Source organism: Hyperolius riggenbachi, chromosome 1 (genome assembly GCF_040937935.1).
Source record: "Hyperolius riggenbachi isolate aHypRig1 chromosome 1, aHypRig1.pri, whole genome shotgun sequence".
In the NCBI taxonomy this organism is placed as follows: domain Eukaryota; kingdom Metazoa; phylum Chordata; class Amphibia; order Anura; family Hyperoliidae; genus Hyperolius; species Hyperolius riggenbachi.
The window spans coordinates 343,440,381-343,465,232 of NC_090646.1; the positions used below are offsets into that span (position 1 = coordinate 343,440,381).

Below are 24,852 nucleotides of genomic sequence, written 5' to 3' on the forward strand. Positions count from 1 at the left end.
TTCCCAGGCCAATATCTGGGCGCCAACGATTAAATGTTCAGCCTCTATTTAGTACCAGGAAATGGTAATTTAGAGTTATACAAAGTATTTTGATTGCTCTGCATCCATAGAAACAAAGGTGCTAATTGGCACAAGTACCAGTCAATCAGAGAGTGATCTTCCACCAGACCAGTATGAATAAGGGAGTGGCCAGTAGGTAGGGTCTGCTGCAATTGCTCTGTTCACAGTTGCACCATTAGAGTCTAGAATATTGTATGACTATAGATTCTCATAGGCTCCATTAGTGAAAGAGTCCATTAGTGAAAAACATAAAAGCCTAGATCTCTTTTTACTTAGTTGCTTTTGAAGTATGAAGAGTAGCTATTTCCAGTCATAAATTAAGGGGTGTACATGGATTGCTCTTGAGACATTTGGAACACTTTTAAAGTCTTCATGTTTCTCGCTGGCTTCAATGCACTTCAGTTTTGAAAACTTAAATGTAACGTTTGTGGTATATTTTTGAAATTATCACTTATATTTCCAGCATTATACATAATTGCATCCCAACCACTCTTTAAACTCCTGCAATGACTTCCTTATTTATAACCCCTTCCACACATGGTTCCAAGGCTTCTCTAGGGCAGCCCTCACTTTCTAGAATACCTTTTATCCCATAAGACTTAATTGTACCTTTATACATGTAAACAAGCACTTAAAACCCACCTCTGCAAAGTCACTTAGTTATCTTCTTTTCTCTCTAAACAATCTCTATTTTGCTATATTGGCATTTTTTCCACTGGGCAGAGTCCTTTTTCTTCTTGTGCTGTAGTTTGTCCTTGTTATGTATGCAGGTTTGCAATCAATACCTCCTCTTTATTGTACAATGCTGAGTAATATATTGGCAGTTAATTAGATAATAATAATATAACAAGACCTGTGGTTGGGACCTTTGAACCGCATATACTATCTTTCGCGCCTGCACAGTTGGATCCTGGACGCCACTCTGCCCGAGCTTCCTTATCGTGGTGTGCATGCTCACAGCACTATGAGCAGTGCGTGTAAAGGCAGGAGCATGGCCAGAGCAGAGACCAGGATCTAATTGTGCATGCGCAAAAGCTAGTATATCCAGTTCAAAGGTCCACAGGTGGTCTGGCCCTAGTACAGGAGGAATTGCAGAGAAAGGGGGGCTTGGCGGGAGGGGGAATGGAGAATACAGCCCTGGACTGGCTACCATTGCATATCTTTGTATGTACTTTATTTAACTTTGGGGTTTTTTTATATCAAAAAAATAATTAAAACTTGGTTATCATATATATTTTTGAAAGAAAAATTCTTATCGTGGATGCATGTATTTAACTGCAGTAGCACAAGTTTAATTAACTAAGCTTACATGTGTTATATTCTGATATGGCCCAGGCAAGACTTTATGTCACTTAATAACAGATAGGTTTTATAAAAGTATAGGTTTGTTGGATCTCATTTGTTCTCCAGTGTTCTCCAACTGCAGTGAGTTATACCTACTGGTTTAAGATTGTGATCAGAAATGCAGCCACTCTTAAAGGAATTATCAGGCAAAAAAATAAATAAATGAGTTTCACTTACCTGGGGCTTCTACCAGCCCCATGCAGCCATCATGTGCACTCGTAGTCACTCACTGCTGCTCCAGTCCCCCTCCGCCAGCTAGTTGTGTTTTTGCCGACCTCAGGGTCGGCAGGCCGCATTGCATATATTTTTATGCATTCCCGCCGGTGCAGGAACATTAACACATACGTTTTTACGTGTTACTGAACCAGTAATGCGTAAAAACGTATGTGTTAATGTTCCTGCACCAGCGGGAATGCCGGGATGGCTGCATGGGGCTGGTAGAAGCCCCAGGTAAGTGAAACTCCTTTAACCACTTCAGCCTACAGTGTTGTTCACCTTATGCATCTGAGCAACTTTCACCTCCCATTCATTCGCCAATAACTTTATCACTACTTCTCACACTGAAATGATCTATATCTTGCTTTTTTTCCGCCACCATTAAGGCTTTCTTTGGGTGGTACATTTTGCTAAGAATTATTTTATCCTATATCCATTTTAACAGGAAGATTAAGAAAGAAATGGAAAAAAAACATTATTTCTCATTTTTCGGCCATTATAGTTTGAAATTAATACATGCTACCGTAATTAAAACCCATGTATTTTATTTGCCCATTTGTTCTGGTTATTACACCATTTAAATTAGGTCCCTATCACAATTTATGGCGCCAATATTTTATTTGGAAATAAAGGTGCATTTTTTCAATTTGCGTCCATCACTATTGACAAGCTTATAATTTAAAAATGTATAGTAGTATACTCTCTTACCATGCATATTCAAAAGGTTTAGACCCTTAGGTAACTATTTATGTTTTTTTTTTTTTGTTTTTTTTAATTGTAATTTTATTTTTATTAAAAATTTTATTTGGGTAATTTTTGGTATGGGAAGTAAACAGTTAATATTAAATGTAATATAATGTATTTATTTAAAAAAAAATGTATGTGGGTGTAGTTTTACTATTTGGCAACAAGATGGCCACAGTCAAAAAGTCCTGGAAGTGAACGATCTCGCTTTCAGGAAGCATTAGGAGGACGGGAAACTTTTTCTGCAGAAAGACCACGGCCTCTGACAAGAGGTCGTTGGTTTTTCTGCCGGGGAGATAGATCAATGAATGGGAACTATATTCCCATTCATTGATCTCGAGCCTAACGGCAGGCGGCGGGAGCGCACGCACGGCGCCGCTGCAGCAGCACAGTCTATCTGGACATATATATCTATCCAGATAGACTTAAGTGGTTAAGGTAAGTATACATCCACTATAACTGTTGCCTGTATGGATAGGGACTCAGCCCCTATGGTGCCTGTTATTTTTGCTAGCTTTTATAGAGATCTCCTTCAGCTACAGCCGAGCAACATATACTGTTGCTATTTAGGGGGGAGGAAGGACGATGGCGCAACACATGAGGGGATGGCTTCCAGCGGGCAAGGTAAGAGGGGAATGTGTTTGCCCATTGCCCTTGCTTAAAAATACTCATGGGACACCTGTATACTAACAGCTCTGAACAGCTGCCTCAGCCGAGTCCATTGTAGTGTGTGTGTTAGGCTTAAGCATTAATGTAATTAGAGCAATCAATGTACGGTACAGAAGGTGTGGAAAGTGACAGGGTGCTTTTAGGGAAAATTGCAACTGAATAGATGAGCTTACCATGCACTGTGCGCCTATGCATTTTACAAACTTTCCCTCCTTATGCGCCATCCACCATTAGTCATACTTTATACATTCAAGTACTGGTAAAGCTCAGAATTGTCATCTTCCAACAATATATCTTACGACTAAGATGTTACAATAATAAAAGAATGGAATATATTGTGGATGTAAATACAACTAGACTGTGTAACATAATATCTTAGAGTGAACAGCACAGCATACCTACCTTTGGATCATGGATTCCTGACAAAACCTCAAAAGTCTTCTCTCCCACCATAACTGCTGCAAGGTTTGCTGTGTAGCTGGACAAGACAAGCAGGCAGAAAATGGCCCAAAGATTCATGAGCACTCTGCCAGTGCAACATTTTGGTGTCTTACTTGATACTGTTCTCCCAAAGAGAATGGCATAACATAAGTTTAGGGCAGAAGAGTATGAAAAGACTTTCATTCGGTTGCGCCCATGTGGGGTCATGCCAAAAGGACTTTTCCATTCATAGAAGGTGAGAAAGAGAGCAGTTATGTGCAAGGCCACAAATATACCTAACCACATGGACCAGTGTAAGGGCCACATAAAGGCTCCAATGGGGGATGCAGTGTCTTTCATTCTCACTAATATTCCAAGACTTGTAGAGTAGAATGGACTGGTAAAGTCTATAACGGTGCTCCTAGCTGAGTTTATGCTGAAAGAGCTGACAGCCATGTGAGCTGCGCCGCTCAACAAGTCCCCAACTAGTCCTGTCCAGTGGTCACCCTTTCTTGCTCCATATTTCCCATCCCCAACGATATATAGTTCAAAATCAAACCTGAGATCTTCTGCTAGTTTTTCCAGTAAGTCTATGCAGTAGCCATAACAGCAGGTTTTATATTCCAATGGCACAGAGCCATTTGGTGAATTTAGTTCTTCAAACAGCAAATCTAGCAGTGCAGAGTTATTAGTCCGAGGATCCAGACACATTTGTCCAGCTGGACAACTACCATCAGCATCAACTTCTCGTGTGAAGACAAAGGGGTGCTCCACCAGAGTGACCACTCGAAGTTTGGTTTTTGGAGTCACTATTGCCACTGGCTCGGGTTTGTTTATTCGACTTTGCCACAAACCTTCCTCCACTTCCATCTTGCCTTCATGCCAGCCACCAACAGTAACCCATGTTGGGTCACCTACAGAGTCACGTACCAGGCTCCATATCTTGTAGTGGTGGTCAGTGTGGATAAAGTTACTGTCTGTTACATAGATGCGCCCTGTTTGCCCAGAGAATGATGTATTGGCTAAATACCTGTAGAGAATAAAGACGTGTTAGCAATTCTCAGATGGTATTTTGGGAATATAAATAAATAGTTAACTGTGTCTAATTCATGTCATGCAGACAAAAACCCAGCATACATTATACAGTTAACAAGGCTAGGAAGTTTGTTCAAATATTCATAAAGCATATACCATATACAGTATAACTGCTGTAATAAACTGTTTTGCAACATAACACTTTTAAAAATGTATATCTTTCCCAACCCAACTGTTATTTCTAAAATTGCTGGTAGATTCAAATTTCTGTTCCTTGTGCCCATAATGGCAAAAAATTTCCAAAATTCTAATTTCCATTCTTCTGTAACTTGTTATATACCAGCACAGGTCTTTCTTGTGAGATATTTGCAAAAAGCGCAGGGGCAGTTTTATTAATAAAGTTGTCCAGAAAATTGGATAAAATATGAAGCATCTTGGCCTATGGCATAGCACCATATAAGCTAAGTTGGATACAGCTGGGAACATCAGGCTTGAAGAAGGACTTGGGGATTTCAGATTATAATAAGTTAATTGTACTCAATGGCAAGCAGAAAAAATACAATTCTGGAACGCAGAACACAGGAAATAAGACCATTTGATGCCTTATTTGGCTTTGAAAGGACAATGTCAAAATTTGACAAAAAAAGCTTTACATCTCTAGGTCTTTGCAAAGGACAAGAGGAAATTAACTACACATGGAGGAAAGGAGATTTTACCATTTCTTTAGAAAAGGCGTCTTCACAGTAATGCCTAAAATACACGCTTCGATCCGGCGGCCGATTAGCCGCCGGATCTACCCCAGCCGCGTCCCCGCCGTATCCCCGCGCGTGCGCACGGATCGATTGCCGCTCATCCCCGCCGGCGCTTCCTTATCTGCGCTCGATTACCTGCCATTGTCCACCGGCGGGGATCGAGCGGGCGGGAGTCAAGCGGCTTGATCGGGCCAACTGAATATTATCAGCTGGCCGGATCAGCTAGTCGATACACGGTACAGAAACATACCGTGTATCCCCAGCATAAGGCTGGTGCACACCAGAAGAGATTTTCTGATTTTAAAAGCTCCTGCTAATGTTATCCTATGTGTGTGTTCACACTGGAGCGATGTGATTTTGAAAAAATCCCCCCTAGCATTGCATTAGCAAGAGCTTTTAAAATCTCTAGCCTTTAGAAAGCTCTTGTGGTGTGCACCAGCCCTAAGAGCTGGTTCACACTGCAAGAGCTTTTTAAAGTGCTGGTAATTTTAAAAGCTCTTGCTAATGCAATGCTACGGTGGATTTTTTCAAAATCACATCACTCCAGTGTGAACACACACATAGGATAACATTAGGAGCTTTTAAAATCATCAAGCGCTCAGAAAAGCTCTTGCAGTGTTTAAGATATATAGAAGATATTACTACAAGAATTAGCTATGACAAATTCTATACTGGTATTTAAAATGGGCTTGAATGCTTTCCTTACTTTAAATAGTATCCACAGCTATGTTTGTTAGCAGGGGTGTAACCAGAAATCACTAGGCTCCCCTGCAAAACTTTGAATGGGACCCGCTTCCCCTGTACACTGAACAGGGACAGTCTACAAATCTTTGTCTACAAAACTTTGTATGATTCGTTATCAGTGGCTGAGCAGGTGCAGTTATTAACACAATTGTGCAGAGAGTATTATCTCTCCTTGCCCTTTGTTGTCAGTCTCTCGGGATGGGTCCCCCTGTGGCTTCTGGGCCCCCCTGCAGCTGCATTTTTGGCAGGGTCTATTGTTACACCCGTGGTTGTTAGTTGTAGGTAGGTGATTATTTGATCCAGTTAGATAATTTCTGACCTTGTGGCTTTTCTTCCTCTGGGTTAAGATGCAGTAAAGCTTAAAAGGTTGATTTTGTGTTTTTCAACCCATATAAACAGTTAACTATATCAGAATATCTTTGTTCACGAAATGCAAGCTGATCTGGACTTATTGCTGCAGGTGCTGCATATGACTCCAATAGCATAAATTCTAATTTACTGACCTGTGTTCTGATATGGCCATTTTTCCACTGTTCTCCCCAATCTGGCTGAATCACCTCCTATGTGTCATAAGTACTGTGGAGAAGATGAGGGGCTTGATTCACAAAGCGATGCTAACTTAGCACGCCTGTGAAAAGCCCCTTAGCATGTCTAAAAGAGCTTTTCGCATCGCGCGCAAAGTTATGTGTGCAAAACTTTGCGCGTGTAAACCTTTATGCGCACAGTAAACTTTTGTGCATGCATAAAGGTTTACGCGCGTAAAGTTTTGCACGCATAACTTTGCGCGCAATTTCTTAAAGCTTTGTGCGTGCTAACTACTTAGCACCCTAGTTAGCACGCCCAAAGCCTTTAGGCGTGCTAACTAGGTTAGCACCGCTTTGTGAATCGAACCCGAAAAGAGCTGTGCTGGTGTCCTTTTCCTGGGCTGCAACATGACTAAGAATATCATATATTTAAGGGGAAAACTTGGATCCACACTGAGGAGGGAAGCTAGGCAGTAACTCTTACAATTTAAAGGATTCTTCCTTTTATTAGGAATAAACACAATAAATACTTCTAAAAGCTTGGTTGATGGGGAAGTGTCGTTTGTGACTTTACAAAATAGAGAGCTTAAAGTGAACCTCCAGACTAAAAATCTACTCAGCAGCACTGAAAAGGCTTGGTGTTTCTTTAACAGTTTCACAGCATCAGAAGTTTGTTTTTCTTATCAAAGCCCTATTTTTAGCTGCACAGAAGTTAAGCTCCTCCTTATCAAAGAAAACTGCCCGGACATTTTTCCCCTGATGTTGTGCAAAGCATGATGAGATTTCTGATGTTGTTGTTCTCGTTGCTTAGCAACTGGAAGGGTTGATCAGGGCACAGGACATTTGGAACTGTGTCTCATGCACCCTGTCACCCAAAAAGATGGCTGCTCCCATGAAATCACAAACATTTGCCTGTTCTTCTAAAACAGGGTGGGTAAGATATTATATTACCTATCTATTTTAATTAACATAAGTAATGTAACTTAATGACAGTATGTTTGTTTAGGCTGAAGTTCCTCTTTAAATGTCATTATAGGATTTATAACACTGCAAGGTCTGCCCGTAAGGCTCCACACCTTTACCCGACTTAATATTTTTCAGGTTATTCTTATTTTTTAGGGTTTTTGTTTCATAATATACTTGATGAGAAAACTAAATGAATGCTTGCTTTTCAAACATATTCATTTAGCCAATAATTAGCATTAGCCTTACTCCAAAGTTTCTGCTTTTATTCATGGCACAATACTCCTTTCTTCCAGTTGGATGGCATAATGACTTTAGGACCATGTGACATGTGCAACTGAGTTACTATTAGCTAGCTGCAGCAATTAGTAACAACAACTAGACTTCAATACATTTTAATGGAGTTGCCAGCAATAGCAAGTTGTTATTAGCACTAGATATTAGTCAGAGCAACTATTTGCATAGCTCCCAACTGTCCCTCTTTCGGAGGGACAGTCCCTCTTTGGGAGCCCTGTCCCTCTGTCCGTGTCCTCCTTATTTGTCCCTCTTTCAGGACTTTGTCCCTCTTTCTATGTAAATATATAAATATTTCTCTACTAAAAATGTGTTTGACTCTAAACTTTATTCCCAGCCTTTAAATTGATATATTACTTAATGTTAAAATGTTAAAATAAAGGAAAATGAACTGGGATAGAAAGGACCAGTGTGGTTTGAATTATAAAACAACATATTTTTCGTATGAAATCGTATGCGTGACCAGGGGGCTAACAGGGGCGTGATTAGGGGTGTGGCAGGGGTGTGGCTTAATTGTCCCTCTTTCTCATCTCAAAAAGTTGGGAGGTGTGTATTTGTTAGTGCTGGTGACTCATTGCTGCAACAAGTTCCTATGATAAGTGACTAGTTGCAATTACTAGTTCTAGAGACTCAGTCACCCCTATAAATAAAACTATTTGGGTAAAAAAGCACCATTAGTCCTTCTTTAAACCAGATCAGCATCAGTTCACATTGTAGTTTTAGTGACAATAATAGCTCACCTGGATAGGTACATGCCTGAAGATTCATTTTGTGATGCCTGTTTATCATTGCAGTTCACCATGGATTGGATAAGTGCAAGATCGGGTCTCACCTGCACTGCTGTGGTGATTGCTCTAGTTACTAACCCTACAGCATCTCGTATACATTTTTCCAAGCTCGGCGGGCTAACCTCTCCATAAGCTAGTAGCCCAGGGGGCATGCCATCTGTCTGCATGTCTTCCACACTAAGTGGCTGTCCAACCAGCCAATGAAACTCAAGTGGTTCCAGCCCAAAATTTCTAGCTGCTTGAAATACCAAGGAGGAACGATGAGCATCACATCCATGCAGAAGCAGGGGGATCTGAGGGTCCCTTATATTATCAAAGTGGTGTTGCAGATAGGACTCCACAATAGAATCATCATGTGAGTGAATGGTGAGGATCTCACGTGTGTCCAGGGTTGTATTAGCGGTCAGGAAGTCCTGTATGCTGGTGCTCTCCCATGGGTGGCAGGTGATAACAACAATTTCCTCCCAGCTGCTGTTCTGTACAACGCTGCTCAGGATTTCCATTAGGGAATCTACTGAGCTTCTTGTATCCAACTGCAGATGAAAAGGGTTCTGAAAAGAATTAAGGACCAAATTGTTAAATATGATACTCAACTTGTTTAAACAGCTTTGGCGTTAAAATAATTGAAGCATTCCAACACAGAAATCCAGTATACAGTGTAATTCGAACACCAAAATATATGAACAAATCTAAGAATATGTTGGTCATAAACCTTTAGGTACGTTTAGGGCTTTTACAGTACTTGTATAAAAGACAGGGCTGTATTTAGGGTTTGGGCTCCCCTAGGCACCCAAAACCTATGCCCCCTCCCCCCCTTCAGAAGGACGTTGGTGGCGCACGGAGCGCGGTGAAAAACGGGCGTGGTCACAGAATACAGTGGGCGTGTCCATAACAAGCAGTGGGTGTGGCCAATTTCCTAGTAAGAGTGCAGCCCAAAGTCGGTGGGGCCATGTTTTCTCCCCGGGTATGAGTAAAGTGACCCTAAAAAAGCGAGGAAATGTTCCCCCTCCCCCTCCCCCCCAAAAAACACACACATTAGCCAGTGTTCTCTCACACAAAATAGTGGTAGGTATTAGATTGTGAGCTCCCCTGAGAAAAGTCAGTAACATGACTGTTCTCTGCAAAGTTCTGCAGAAGATGCCAGTGCTATATAAATACATAATAATATGGTAGGACTTTAGACTATGGCAGAATTAGATTGTAAGTTCCTCAGAGGATAGTCAGTGACATGACTACGTAATCTGTGAAATACTGCTGAAGATGGCAGTACAATACAGTACAGTAGTATGGCAGCATGGTGGCATAGTGGTTAGCGCTCACGCCTTGCAGCGCTGTGTTCTCAATTGGAATCCCAGCCAGGTCAACTTCTGCAAGGGGTTTGTATGTTCTCCCTGTGTCTGTGTGGGTTTCCTTCATACACTCTGGTTTCCTCCCACATCCCAATAACATACGATACAGATAAGTTAATTGGCTTCCCCCTTAAAATTGGCCCTAGACTATGATACTGTAACGATCTGCTAGTGTGTGTGGGCACTAGCAGACAGACAACAAATGGACTTTCCCTGAAAGGGTAAAGTCTTACATACAGTGACAGTAGAAGGCAGTACAACAGATCTATATAGAATGGTCAGGTAAATCGAGTCTGCAACAGATTAGATTGGTCAAGTACAAAATCGGCAGGCAATAACAAAGTGAGTAATCAGGCCGAGGTCGGCAACTGGTCAGATAGGCAGAGGTACAGAATCGGCAGGCTAAATCTAAGTGAGTAAACAGGCAGAAGTCGGCAACCGATCAGATTGGCAAAGTACAAAATCGGCAGGCAGAGAGTAGTCAGGAAAACAGGCAGAAGTCAATACACAGGTAATACAATATATAATAGCTGAGCTAGTATGGAATCCCCGGGGTCCTGCCGCTTCAAGCCACACACAGAACTGACTAAGGTCTGAAGCCTTCACTCTGCAGTGTTAGTTAGTGCAGACAGTGAGCAAGTATCAGAACAGAGCTTAAATAGCCCGGGTAAGCAGGAGAACACACCCTCCAGCCGCTTGGGCAATCAGGAACTGGAGGTGGGGTCCTGCGTGTCAGCTGACAGCAGATCAGCTGACACGCTTCCTTATGGCATAAGAGGAGTGACGTTGCCAGCGTATGCGTCCGCCCTCATTTACAGTCTGAGTATCATGCGGCCGGATCTCCGCAGGAACGTTGCTGACACTATCCCTGCTACTGCGGGTAGCCGCAACGGAAGTCCCAGATGCGCTGCCAGCGGTGACAGCCGCAACTGAGTTGGTAAGCACAGGATTTCTGACAGATACATACATACACATATGACTATGGTAGGGATTAGATTGTGAGCCCCTCTGTGGGACAGTTAGTGACAAGACAATACATACTCTGTACAGTGCTGTGTAATATGTTGGCGCTATATAAATAATTAGTATAAATACAGTATAAAGTAGCCAGGTCTATAAGTGTCCCCAATGTAGACATACTATAGGTGTCCCCAGTATAGATAGCCAGGTCTATAGGTATCCCCAGTTAGGTAGTAGAGGCGTAAATAGAATTTACTGGGCCCCCTTGCGAAAATTTGGATTGAGCCCCCCCATAGGTGCCAGACAATCATAATGGGGAAGCGTTTCACTATAAAATAATTGTAATGGGGCAGCGTTTCACCATAAAATAATCGTAATGCAGCAATGTTTCACCATGAAATTAATCAAATTGTGTACAGCATTTCACCAGAAAATAATTGCAATGTTGGCAGCATTTCAGCAGAGAATAATTGCAATGTGGGCAACATTTCACCTGAAAATAATCGCAATGAGTGCAACATTTCAGCAGAGAATAATCACAATGAGTGCAACATTTCAGCAAAGAATAATCACATTTCAGCAGAGAATAATTGCAATGTGGGCAGCATAAAACCAGAAGATAATCATACAGTGGGCATTATTTCAGCAGAGATGATAGAGTGGAACGGGCGTGCACACATAGTAGCACACAGAAAGTTCGCACGAACCTAAGCTTTCGCGGAAGTTGAACCAAAAATCAGAGGTCTCAGCATCGGTGATTGGTGTGGGTGCTCCCAGTCGGTGATGGACCACTTTACAGCCTAGTGGCAACTAGTTCACAACCCCTGGGATTGCCTCACCAGTAACATTAAAAATCGTTAGGGTGAGCCCCACACTGTGAGAAAGAGGAGCAGGTGAAGCTAGCAGAAATAACTGACAGGAATGGCTGGTAAGCTTGACAGGAAGGTAGGGACTGATAGGGCAGACAGGAAGGTAGGAATGGCAGGTCTGATTGCAATGTAGGACTGACAGGATAGACTGGCCTAACTGACAGGACAGACTAGCAGACTGGACTGAGTGATAGGGCAGACTGGCAGGACGGACTGGTGGGCTGGGCTGAGTGACAGGACAGTCTGGCGGGCTGGGCTGAGTGACAGGACAGTCTGGCGGGCTGGGCTGAGTGACAGGACAGTCTGGCGGGCTGGGCTGAGTGACAGGACAGTCTGGCGGGCTGGGCTGAGTGACAGGACAGTCTGGCGGGCTGGGCTGAGTGACAAACAAGGCAGTCTGGCAGACAAGATAGAGGAGCCAGGCGCTGGAATGCAGGAGGTGACTGTGACAGGACTGGCAGAGCTTAAAAGAGAGACAGGAGTTTAGGAAGAGAGGCTGACAGACAGAGCGTTGAAACAAAGAGAGCATGCCTATGGGTAACAGAGCATGAGGCAGGGTGTATTACCTCCAGTCCATTGTCCTGGCCTGGCTGGCTCTCTCTCTCTGATGCTTGCTGACACTTTGGTGGGCTGGCTCTTTCATCTCTGATCCTGGCTGCAATACATGCTGGCTGTGGCTGTCTCCCCCCCCCCCCCCCCCCCTTGTTAGCGTGCCTGTGCTGGGCTGAGTGTCATGCTCCAGTGCTCACTGTCCTCTGAACGCCCCCACTTGAATTCTCGCGCCGGAGCTGTGACAGACAGGGGAGGATGGAATCAAACTTCACTAAAACCTTTGGCTGCACAGGGAGGAAGGAAAATGATTTCCCTGTCTCCAGCAGCAGGGGGAAGGTCCCCGAGGCAACAGACGCTAGTGCTCCATCCAGATCTAGCACAGTGGCACCAGGAAGTAGCTGAGGGAAGGCTGCAGGGGTGCTGTGAGGAATCTGACCCCTCTCTCTCGCTCACTGTACACTCGGCGTGCTGCGCGAGGGAAACTCTGCATGCCACCTGACGTCACTAACTAGACCACACCAGCGGCATGCAGAGTTTAGGATCACGTCCCGGCTGGCCACTACCACTCTGCCGGGCAGAGGGGTAGCGAGTTCCCATGATGCATGCGCGTGTGTGTGCTCTCCGCCGCTCTCACCCCACCCCCCGAAAAAAAAATATTTTATTTTTTTTAATAAAAAAAAATTTTTAAAGAAATTTTTTTAAAATGTATAAATGAACAATAGATGGCCGCCCCCCCCCCGAGGACCCGCCAATGGCACCGGCCCACGGGTGCCTCTTAATAGATACGTCCATGATAAAAGACTAATGCAATTTAACAGACCAGTCTATAATGTCATATACCTGGTGTGGAGGAAGCACAACCAGCACAGCAGTCAGTAAAAGCAGACTACTACCCGGGATGGGACCAAATCTCATTTCATTTTCAAGTGAGACACTGGAGTGAGCTATTGAAGTAGATGTACAGTGCACATCAGTAACTTTTCTGTGTCTGTTCACCTGTCTAATCATGTACTGAGACACTCTTATTGGCAACCTCCTAGTTCCCACTACCTTTGTTCTGTATTCAGAGTTAAGGTGAGCTATATATATCTTTTTCAAATTCAGTGGTGGTCCAGTAAAAGGCTGATAGTTACCTCACTGGTTACAGTGGACCAGCATAAGACGTGTTCCTGCTACACTAGCATACAGGGCTCAGGTGACATCATTCCAGTCTGAAGCATCAATGCATAGAAGCAAAATGGCATCAATGTCATGTGCAAGCAGGAAGTTGTCACCCACTGGCAGTAAATTCATTTAACCTCCTTGCCGGTCTAAAAAATCCGGCAAGGAGGCAGCGCCGCACATTTTTTTTTTTTTTTTTTTTAAATCATGTAGCGAGCCAAGGGCTCGCTACATGATAGCCGCTAAGCGGCGGCATCCCCCCACCCACTCCGATCGCCTTCGGCGATCAGAGTATGCAGGGAATCCCGTTGAGAACGGGATTTCCTGCAGGGCTTCCCCGGTCGCCATGGCGACGGGGCGGGATGACGTCACCGACGTCATGGACGTCGGGACGTCATAGGGAATCCCGATCTGCCCCTCAACGCTGCCTGGCACTGATTGGCCAGGCAGCGCAGGGCTCTGAGGCGGGGGGGAGCGACTCGGCGCGGCGGATTGCGGCGGATCGGCGGCGAGCGGCGGCGATCGGAAGTTACAAGCAGCTAGCAAAGTGCTAGCTGCTTGTAACAAAAAAAAATTATGCAAATCGGCCCAGCGGGGCCTGAGATATCCTCCTGCGCAGGTTACCCCGAGCTGAGCTCGGGATAACCGGCAAGGAGGTTAAGCTGGTGGCAACATGACCTAAAATTTGAATGGGTTTGGAGGGAAGACAATGACTGGATGGTAATATACTGATTCATCTGACTACCTTTTAGAGAGTGTTGCTATGGATGAAATATGGCTTTTAAGAGGAACTGAAGCGAAAAAAAATATGATATAATGAATTGGTTGTGTAGTACAGCTAAGAAATAAAGCATTAGGAGCAGAGACATAAGTCTAATATTTGTTTCCAGTACAGGAAGAGTTAAAGTGAATGGGTACCGTTTTAAAAATAAAAAAGTCAGATACTCACCTAAGGAGAGGGAAGGCTCGGTCCTAATGAGCCTTCCCTCTCCTCTCCGGGTGCCCGGTGGATCCTCTGTTCAAATCCGCCGCCGCGGGGACTTCGGAAGTCTTCGGAAGCACTTGGGCTCCCGAAGACGGGCCGCTCCATACCAAGCACGCGCGAGTGCATCATAGAGGGCGCTCGCGCATGCGTACTATGGAGCGGCCTGTCTTCGGGAGCACGAGTGCTTCCAAAGACTTCCGAAACCTTCCATCGGCGGCAGAAGTGGCAGTATTTGACCAAACTGGTCGAATAGTGCTACGGGGGATCCTGCGCGGGACCGGGCACCGGGAGAGAAGATGGAAGGCTCATTAGGACCGAGCCTTCCCTCTCCTTAGGTGAGTATCTGACTTTTTTATTTTTAAAACGGTACCCATTAGCTTTAAGAAAATCCAGTTGTTATCTATGCAAATAGCCATTGAGCTCTGCGACTTTGAAAGTTGTGGAGAGCTCTGACTTCTGATTGGGTTATCTCAACTGTATTGTGTTTCTTTTGCAGAAAACAGTTCAGGACAGGTCAAAAGTTCACTGCCTGTTCTGCAAAAACTTTTAGAATGCTGATTAATGTGTAAACTGCAAGTATTAGAGAATGATGCAATGTTATAAAAAAAAAGCTTTATAACTGAAAATAAAAATATGAGAATATTTTTTTTGTTATCAATGTTCTAGTAATTATCCATACTACACAACCAATTCATGCTATCATAATTTTTTTTTCGCTTCAGTGTCTCTTTAAATGCCCATGTACTAGATTAGATGTTCGCTGTAAACACAGAAAATGTCACTGTTTTTTTAATAAATCATTTTAACCAACAGTTAGTTAGTTGGGGGGGAGCGGGGGAGGGTGGACGTTGGGTGCGCGACCTAGTGGACGGTGGAATGGGTCACGGGGGGGGGGCTAGCATAGTTTCCCCAATATAGGGAGTTTAGTTGCCTCAGTACAGCTAGTATAGTACCCCAGTATAGCCAGTATAGTGCCCCAGTATAGCCAGTATAGTGCCCCAGTATAGTGCCCCAGTATAGTGCCCCAGTATAGCCAGTATAGTGCCCCAGTATAGTGCCCCAGTATAGCCAGTATAGTGCCCCAGTATAGCCAGTATAGTGCCCCAGTATAGTGCCCCAGTATAGCCAGTATAGTGCCCCAGTATAGCCAGAATAGTGCCCCAGTATAGCTAGTATAGTGCCCCAGTATAGCCAGTATAGTGCCCCAGTATAGCCAGTATATTGCCCCAGTATAGTGCCCCAGTATAACCAGTATAGTGCCTGTGATGATCCGCTCAGCTGGCTGCACAGGCAGACAGCTGTTTGACCATTCCTCTAGTCTGTGGGCTGCAGGTCTCTGGAAGAGAGACCTGTTTTTCCATTGCAAGTTTCTGGTCTGTTCCGCTGCTGAGGAATTTGCATACATTTGTTATGCAAATCCCCTGCCTGCCTCCTTTGATGACTGGCACTATAAGAGCTTTCTGCTCCCAGAATGCTTTGCTGGTCATTCCTTCAGGGTTTGTAGTAAACACTCCTAGAGTGTCAGCCATGCTACTTCTTGTTAAAGTTATCTTAGAGTAATTCTTAGGACTGCACTAGGCAGTTTCCCTAGTGCAGTTAGGATTGCATATCTGTTTGTTTGTCTGTTACGATTGTCCTGTCCCAGCGGTGGTCGACAGGAAATCGTTCTGTTTGTCTGGGGTGCTAACCGGCGCTGCGGTAGTTGCTGGAAGCCCCTTCTGATCTGTCTTGTCTGGATCGCAATAGCCTCTAGCGGTAGTGGCTGTGGATCCTTCTGATCTAGTTTCTGGAGTGTAAGCTGGAGCTACGGTCGCTTCTGGCTACCTCGTCTAATCTGTCTTGTCTGGATCGCAATAGCCTCTAGCGGTAGTGGCTGTGGATCCTTGTGATCTAGTTTCTGGAGTGTAAGCTGGAGCTGCGGTTGCTTCCGGCTATCTCATTTGATCTGTCTTGTTTAGATCGCACTAGCCACTAGTGTTAGCGGCTGTGGATCTTTCTGATCTGTGTTCTTGCTTGGATCACACTTGCTCTGGCGGAAGAGCGGTGGATCCTTTCTGCCTAGTTCCTGTTCCTCGTTTGTCTGTCTTGTCTGATACGGGAGCTTGCTGTAGGCTTGGTGAGGTAACCGTTAAGCAAGCATTCACGTACTTTGTTTTGTGTTTGTCTGTCGGTGGTTAGTTAGGCGTGCTTGTCTCTGTTGTGCTTAACGCGCGGAGACCGCGCTATAAACGCGTTCGCTGTTGCGAATGAGTGCGGTGTTCGCGTTTAGTTAGCGTTTGTTATTTTCTTTATCATTCTCATTGTATTATTTGCTGTGCCTTTGCTCCTCTTGTGTTCTGTTCTAGTCTGTCTTGTGTCACTTCTGGCGATCGCCTTTCTCGCGATCGCGTTCCTACTTTTGATTCTGCTGTTGTGTGTTCACCGTCGCAGGGTCGCGACTAGATTGGTGAACACACATTCATCCTGTCCCTGTGCTCTTTCTCTTTATGGGCTGTTCAGCCCCGCATTGTCTTGATCTGTAAAATCCCCATCTGGCATCTGTGGCCATGCAGCGATTGTACTCGTCTGCACTCCACAGCGCCATCTGCCGGTGGGAATTGCCCTCTGCTGGTGCATTGCACCTAGCCTGGGTTCACCCAATTATACGCTTGTGGAAGGTTTTCGCTGTGTCAGTGCGCATCTCGTGCGCTGACCACGAAAACGATTCCGCAAACGTTACAGAATGACCAGCCCAACCGAAATTCCCAGGGCAGAGGGAACCTTCGATTTGCTTCAGATGTCATTGCCTAAGACGAAAGCATATGTGGATCCTATTATAGGTAGGATTGCACACTATATTAAAGCAGTTAAAAAATCTGTGCTCGTCCCTGATCCCCACCCATATGGGGATTATCTGGATACTGGGTTATTTGAACCGCCATTTGCCTCATGGGAAATTGGGGCCTTGTTGGAGGAATTTGATTTTGATTGGAAAGCCTTTTGCGAATTTTATATCGCAAAAAGCGCGGTTGTCTTGAATGATTGTCTCGACTCTATGCACCTTTTGATTGATTCTGATGAATGTGATGAGTGTGATGTGGATCTGGTGATTTATGTGTGGTAGACTATTTTGGATGAATTGCACACACACCAACCAATTACTTCTAATAAAGAGACACTGTCATCACATGTTTATTCCAGTACGAATCTTGAAAAATTATCTTCTGATCGTGTGGAGTCTGAATCTGTTTGCGAGTCTGATCCTGAAGAAAGTATTGACTCTCCAACCTGTACACTGAGGTCTCACTTCACAAGTCGTTATTCATGTTCTGAGTGTGGGGACTCTTTTGTACCTGAATTACCGCCTGTAGCTCATGGGAGATCTCACACCGGTGAGAAATTGTACTTGTGTGATATATGTGAGGAAGAATTTCTCAGTCATGGGAAGTCTCACACTGATGAGACAATACTACCCTGTTTTAAATCTGATGCCTGTTTCTCAGATGTTCCTGTCGATTGTGATCGGCGTGAGTGTGTCAGTTTTGTCAATGATAGGTGGGATCCCTTGTCATGTAAAAACCGATCTTCTTCTCCCAGTACTACTTTAAGATCCTCCATCTATGATCTTGCTATGGGGAAAATTCCAAAACTATGCAGTTTCAAGAGTAAGGTTAATATGATTAATAAAGTTTCTCATGTTGTTGTCACAACTTCTTCTTCTAATATTGTTCAGTATGAATGCTCAGACCTAGTCAGGTGTGAATGGGAGCCCCCGTTCCAGAAAAAGCAGCTTGAAGCGTTGGTGTATGAATTGGAGAACGATTCAAAGTCGTTTTGTGAGTACTACATTGCCAGAAGTGAGTCTGTCTTGAGAGCATGCATAAGTTCTGCTTCCGCCTTAAGAAAAGAAAAGGGGTGTGAATTTGACTTTGTGAGTCCGCTGATTTGTATGTGGAAAATGATTCTGAATGAACAACGTGTACTTCATTCAGGTGATGTTTGTAAGAGTACATTGTCAGCTGGCGTTTCTGAGATCCACCAATCCAGCCTGGAGACCTCAGAATCCCTGTCTTCGAAATGTCCAGTTTCGCAATTGACTGCGATCTTGGATTCGCAAATTTTGCGTTCTGACTCCTCAGATTCGACATCGTTAGCCGAGTCTAAGAGTGAAACAGCGCCTTGGGTTTGCGAATCTGATACTGAAGCATCTTTGTTGTGTCCAGAGAAGGGTTCTCTGAGTCCATCCTGTACTCTGGATGAGCCAATATTACCTTGTTTAAAATTTCCTGCAGTGACCCTAGAGGCTCGTCTAGGTATTGCAACCATTTTCACCTGCTTCTCTGCTATTTTAGAATTGCAGTCTAGTTTGACTGCTATGGAGGAATCTGTCTGCAGTGAAACGGAACTCAGAAAGTCAGAGCTAGTTTCACTAGATATTCCTATGTATCCCTGTCTTGATGATGAAATTCAGTCTCAGCATATGGTAGAACCATTCCTGGGACATCTGCCCTGCCTGCAGGAGGTATTTAATGTTCAGCCCTGTAACATGGATAGTTCAGAATCCTTCATTGAAAACTTGGAAAATTACATTTCTGAGGTCTTAGTTGATGTTTTGGAGGTTTCCAAGTCCCTCCTAAAGGGTGCAGAACTTCTAGGAGATGCCTCCTTCCCCCCAGATCCGTCTGAGGTTTTGCCCACTCCGGTAGGCATTGCTCTTGTGCTGACTACCTTTGCAGCTCTTGTGGAGCTTCACTCATGTGTAGTCAATGATGATATTACAGTCACAGAAAATTCTGAATTTAAGTCCGAGTCTTCTTTTGAAAGACCAGTACCTGTGACCTCTACTTGTGATGATTTTCTGCCCGGTACTGGTTTTGGTCTTGTCATGTCGGATTCTGAGGTTGGCAGTTCCCCGACATGTCCTGAGGTTTCTCCTGTGCTGGTGTACCCCAATGTGCTCTGTGACCCAGAAAGCCCAAGTGTGCCTCGGTTACCAGCATACTCCGATGCTTCCTTGGTGGAGACACGCTCTGATGTTGCCTGCCTGCTTGCATGCCCAGAGGTCTTCCCTGAAAGTCCTGATCTTGGTGGGTGTCCTGGTAATTTTGAGTCCAGAGTAATCATAGGCTCCATAGGGGTTCTTGGTAGTTCTCCATGTGGGCCTGGTGAGCGTTCTGGCCTCTTGGGATCTCTGCGGAGCTTCAAAGAGTTCTGGGAGATTCCGGGAGATATTTTGCTTGGTACCCTGGATAGGATCAATAGTGGCTTTCGTGTTGAAAGGGACACTTCGAACAGGTATTGTGACAGATTTGGTATTTTCGGACGCTCCCTGGAAGGTGGTGGGTATTGTCTGGAGGGTGTCGATGGCTTCTTCTCTGGCATTCACAGTCCTGATGGGTGTTACACTGAGACTTGTTTCGGTGGCTTCTGCTTCCGATGAGGTCGGTTTCGGGTGGACTGATTCTGGAATTGGGCCTTGTCGGGCTGTCCCGACCTTCATGAGTCTCCAGTTAGAGTTTTGTGGAAATACCAGTTTTGAGGGACGTCTGGAATCCATCCCTAAAGGGGGGGGGGGAGGGGGGTACTGTGATGATCCGCTCAGCTGGCTGCACAGGCAGACAGCTGTTTGACCATTCCTCTAGTCTGTGGGCTGCAGGTCTCTGGAAGAGAGACCTGTTTTTCCATTGCAAGTTTCTGGTCTGTTCTGCTGCTGAGGAATTTGCATACATTCGTTATGCAAATCCCCTGCCTGCCTCCTTTGATGACTAGCACTATAACAGCTTTCTGCTCCCAGAATGCTTTGCTGGTCATTCCTTCAGGGTTTGTAGTAAACACTCCTAGAGTGTCAGCCATGCTACTTCTTGTTAAAGTTATCTTAGAGTAATTCTTAGGACTGCACTAGGCAGTTTCCCTAGTGCAGTTAGGATTGCATATCTGTTTGTTTGTCTGTTACGATTGTCCTGTCCCAGCGGTGGTCGACAGGAAATTGTTCTGTTTGTCTGGGGTGCTAACCGGCGCTGCGGTAGTTGCTGGAAGCCCCTTCTGATCTGTCTTGTCTGGATCGCAATAGCCTCTAGCGGTAGTGGCTGTGGATCCTTCTGATCTAGTTTCTGGAGTGTAAGCTGGAGCTACGGTCGCTTCTGGCTACCTCGTCTAATCTGTCTTGTCTGGATCGCAATAGCCTCTAGCGGTAGTGGCTGTGGATCCTTGTGATCTAGTTTCTGGAGTGTAAGCTGGAGCTGCGGTTGCTTCCGGCTATCTCATTTGATCTGTCTTGTTTAGATCGCACTAGCCGCTAGCGTTAGCGGCTGTGGATCTTTCTGATCTGTGTTCTTGCTTGGATCACACTTGCTCTGGCGGAAGAGCGGTGGATCCTTTCTGCCTAGTTCCTGTTCCTCGTTTGTCTGTCTTGTCTGATACGGGAGCTTGCTGTAGGCTTGGTGAGGTAACCGTTAAGCAAGCGTTCACGTTCTTTGTTTTGTGTTTGTCTGTCGGTGGTTAGTTAGGCGTGCTTGTCTCTGTTGTGCTTAACGCGCGGAGACCGTGCTATAAATGCGTTCGCTGTTGCGAATGAGTGCGGTGTTCGCGTTTAGTTAGCGTTTGTTATTTTCTTTATCATTCTCATTGTATTATTTGCTGTGCCTTTGCTCCTCTTGTGTTCTGTTCTAGTCTGTCTTGTGTCACTTCTGGCGATCGCCTTTCTCGCGATCGCGTTCCTACTTTTGATTCTGCTGTTGTGTGTTCACCGTCGCAGGGTCGCGACTAGATTGGTGAACACACATTCGTCCTGTCCCTGTGCTCTTTCTCTTTATGGTCTGTTCAGCCCCGCATTGTCTTGATCTGTAAAATCCCCATCTGGCATCTGTGGCCGTGCAGCGATTGTACTCGTCTGCACTCCACAGCGCCATCTGCCGGTGGGAATTGCCCTCTGCTGGTGCATTGCACCTAGCCTGGGTTCACCCAATTATACGCTTGTGGAAGGTTTTCGCTGTGTCAGTGCGCATCTCGTGCGCTGAACACGAAAACGATTCCGCAAACGTTACAGTGCCCCAGTATAGCCAGTATAGTACCCCAGTATAGCTAGTATAGTGCCCCAGTATAGTGCCCCAGTATAGCCAGTATAGTGCCCCAGTATAGCCAGTATAGTACCCCAGTATAGCCAGTATAGTGCCCAAGTATAGTGCCCCAGTATAGCCAGTATAGTGCCCCAGTATATCCGGTATAGTGCCCCAGTATAGCCAGTATAGTGCCCCAGTATAGCCAGTTTAGTGCCCCAGTATAGCCAGTATAGTGCCCCAGTATAGCCATAATAGTGCCCCAGTATAGCCAGTATAGTGCCCCAGGATTGCGCCCCAGTATAGTGCCCCAGGATAGCCAGTATAGTGCCCTGGTATAGCCAGTATGGGTAGGTGGTGCCCCCCGCCTGTCCCGCCGCTGTTATTACCTTAACAGCGGCCGCTCTCCTTGTTATAAACTGTTCTATATTACCTTGCTTCGACACCATTAACTTCCTACAGTTGCGTCTCACAGACTGTGAGATCACTTGACTCTCCACACAGCAAGCAGGAGATAGACTTTCTCAGGCTTCTTCAAGGTTTACGTTATTTATTCAAGAAACAGGAATACAGATAGACACAGTTCATCATATCCTAGCCACGCCAATCTTCATGTTGCGTTACAAGCTTCTTGATTAGACTTCCTGCTGAAGTCAATCAGGTACCTTCTTCCTAACTACGTTACACTAGACTACCTACAGTATGTACAGCATACATTATATCAGATTATATATAGAATGAAAATAGAGGTTCCAGTCAGCCTTTAGATCTAGTGGGAAGGTCAGAAGCAGAATGAGCTCTGATCGCCCACCTTGGTTTTAATACCGACTAGGAAAGAGTTAAATGTGACATCATATTCGCCCTCCCCTAGACCAGACTATTGGTTGGGCCACCTCGTGGTGTCATAATACCCACCCACTCGATTAATATTTAATGTCACCTTTCCTTTACTTACTGGAATGTGGATGTTTATAAAACATGGCTGATGTTTATTGTTCTAGTGGCGTACAAGCTGAGGTCAGTGAGACCTGCGGCCTTGTTCATAGAACAGCTTCTTGGTATGTTCTAGTTCTGCTGACAGAACTGCAGATTTTCTCTCTAAGAGAAAATCCCCTTAAAGGGCAGGTCTGCTCATCAAGCCTTTTTGACTAACTCAGTCCAAATAACTGAGGCCTACTTAAATTATAACAATCCCCCCTAAAAAGGCTTGACCCGCAGATCCCAACTTCTGAACCTAACCGTACCTGGTTTCTTTCTTTATGTTTCACTTTTCGATGTTCGTGCTCACACACCTTCTCTGCTCTCGGTGGTTACCCCTTGAAAAGAGAGAGCACGACCTCTTGGTCTTCCTGTAACCAGGCTCTCTGGGGAGGCCCTACTTTTAAGTCCCTCTATACCACATGCTCAGCATTTGCGTCACTTGCGTATCACTCACAAACTTGCATGACCACAGAAAAGTGAAACTCGTTTGTTTGTTACTCAATGGAGCAGTGCCAGGTGCCTTCTAAAAGAGCGCCTTTATACAATCAACTCCATCACCGGTACTACTAAACCTATACCCGTAACCCTGTATATCCCTTAATTTAAAAATATTGGTTCATGAGATTGTTTATGAGGCACCAATCTCTTAACCACTTTAATTTGTTTTACGTAATTTTAACACGCAACCTCACCTGGATAATGATGCCTAAAGTTGTCATCCCCATCCAGACGACCAGTGGGTGTAGGAAGAACTTTTGAACTGCAGAGGCCCAGTCCAAGTGTCCCTGGAACATCACCGGAAACCTTTTCCACCAGGTCAGACTGGAACTCACCTGCTTATTTTTGTGTTCTACCTCGTTAAAATCACCTGGATCATGGTGAAATCTTACCTCTAACTTAGTGTACTGTTTGTTTAACCTTTGTAACAAAATGTGGTCGTCTTGGATCAAACCCTGTTCCCCTTTGTCCCATGTCGGGTTCTCTTTTAGGACAGGAACTCCCCGTGAAACTTTGACCTTAAGAGTTCTCTTAACAATTTGAGAAATAACGTCATCAAACCTGGATGACTGGATCCACATGGGATCTCCGCTCCCCCAATATGTTCCCCTTGACAGATCCCCCTTATTGGAACAATTATGAAAATGTACCTTGAATGTGTCCTTAGACATGATGCTAAAACAAACCTTTCCTTCAGCCACCGGAACTATCGGTTTGGCTTCAGGGTGGATCTTTTGAATGGTAGCCTCGCATTCTGCGTTATTGAGCCTGCAGGCTTCTTCACTAAATTCGACTTGCCCCGGCAAACACAGGTACCTCTGTGAGAATTGCCCGCATGAGGACAACTCTACTCGTTTCACCTCCCCGTCTAGCACCAAAAAAGATTGACCTCTCAGGTCATGGTGTAAGACATGTGTTGAGGTGGGAACTAAGGAAGTGGCGGTGCCTAAAGGAATGTTGCACCGTTTCCATTTGTTCACCCAAACATCTTGAAGCTTCCATGCAAAAGATTCTTCTCCAGAAAAATCGATATACCTCTCCTTGTCCAATCTCAGTTGCACAGGATCTTTTAGCCTCTCCCTGACAAAATATGCCCCCAACTGTCCTGATTGGACCTCTTCCCCCCTTATGTCCTGAGGCACAATATGTACCTGAGGTCGGGAAGACTGTACTCTCTGCAATCTTTCAATTAAGAGTACCTCTTCACTTACCCAACTAGCATGAGGATAAGTGGCTGCATATGGACTGTGTAATACCGTCCCCTGTGGTGACCCGTGTGGTGTGAATGGGGTTCCCTGTGTTGGCTTTCCCTCCCCCGGGACCGCTCTCCCCACCCTATTTGTCACCTGGAAATGTGGCTTGATCTCGATTTTTACTTCTTGTTTCGAGAACCACCAACCCTCGGCTTTCCAGCCTTTACGTGTGTATAGTTGTTTCAGAGGCACTCTCTGTTGGTAGCTCCAGAGTGTGATGTTGTCCCCTGCGTCTCTCTGGTAGGAGAATTGACGCCTCCTGCTCGTTCCTCTCCAATCTGGAACCATCTCACTCTGCATAACCAAGACAAGGTACCCCTGAATCACACACTCCACCTTTTGCATGTACCCATTGTACTGCAATGTACCTTTTAACAACTCTTTGGATCGGTGCATCGATTCTGGGAGTGTGGCATTCAATAGCAGATTTACACTGCCATTCAATTCCCACTGCCCGCACACCTGACCCTTCAGACCTTTCACCCACCTTGTGCCATGAAATTAGATTTCTCCTGGCACAAGTGCTCTTTTCCTCCATCCCTGCTTGGTCCATCTGTGCCAAGCGGAGGGAGGTGTGAAAGGATTAGTACCTTTGTCACCAAACATTAACATGCTTGGGCCTTGCATTCTCATTAACCCCTTATTATACATGAGAAT

General features: G+C 45.0%; 1 protein-coding gene across 2 annotated transcripts in view; it reads right to left on the reverse strand.

The window, feature by feature from the left end:
* GRIN3B (glutamate ionotropic receptor NMDA type subunit 3B) overlaps window positions 1-24,852 on the reverse strand; it is a 158,985-nt gene that overhangs the window by 85,755 nt on the left and 48,378 nt on the right. For both annotated transcript variants that reach the window (XM_068234034.1, XM_068234033.1), the window contains 2 exons: window positions 8,506-9,104; window positions 3,436-4,483 (listed from right to left, as the gene is read on the reverse strand). In XM_068234034.1, coding sequence (XP_068090135.1) covers window positions 3,436-4,483; window positions 8,506-9,104 — 1,647 coding nt within the window. The remainder of the gene's footprint in view (window positions 1-3,435; window positions 4,484-8,505; window positions 9,105-24,852) is intronic.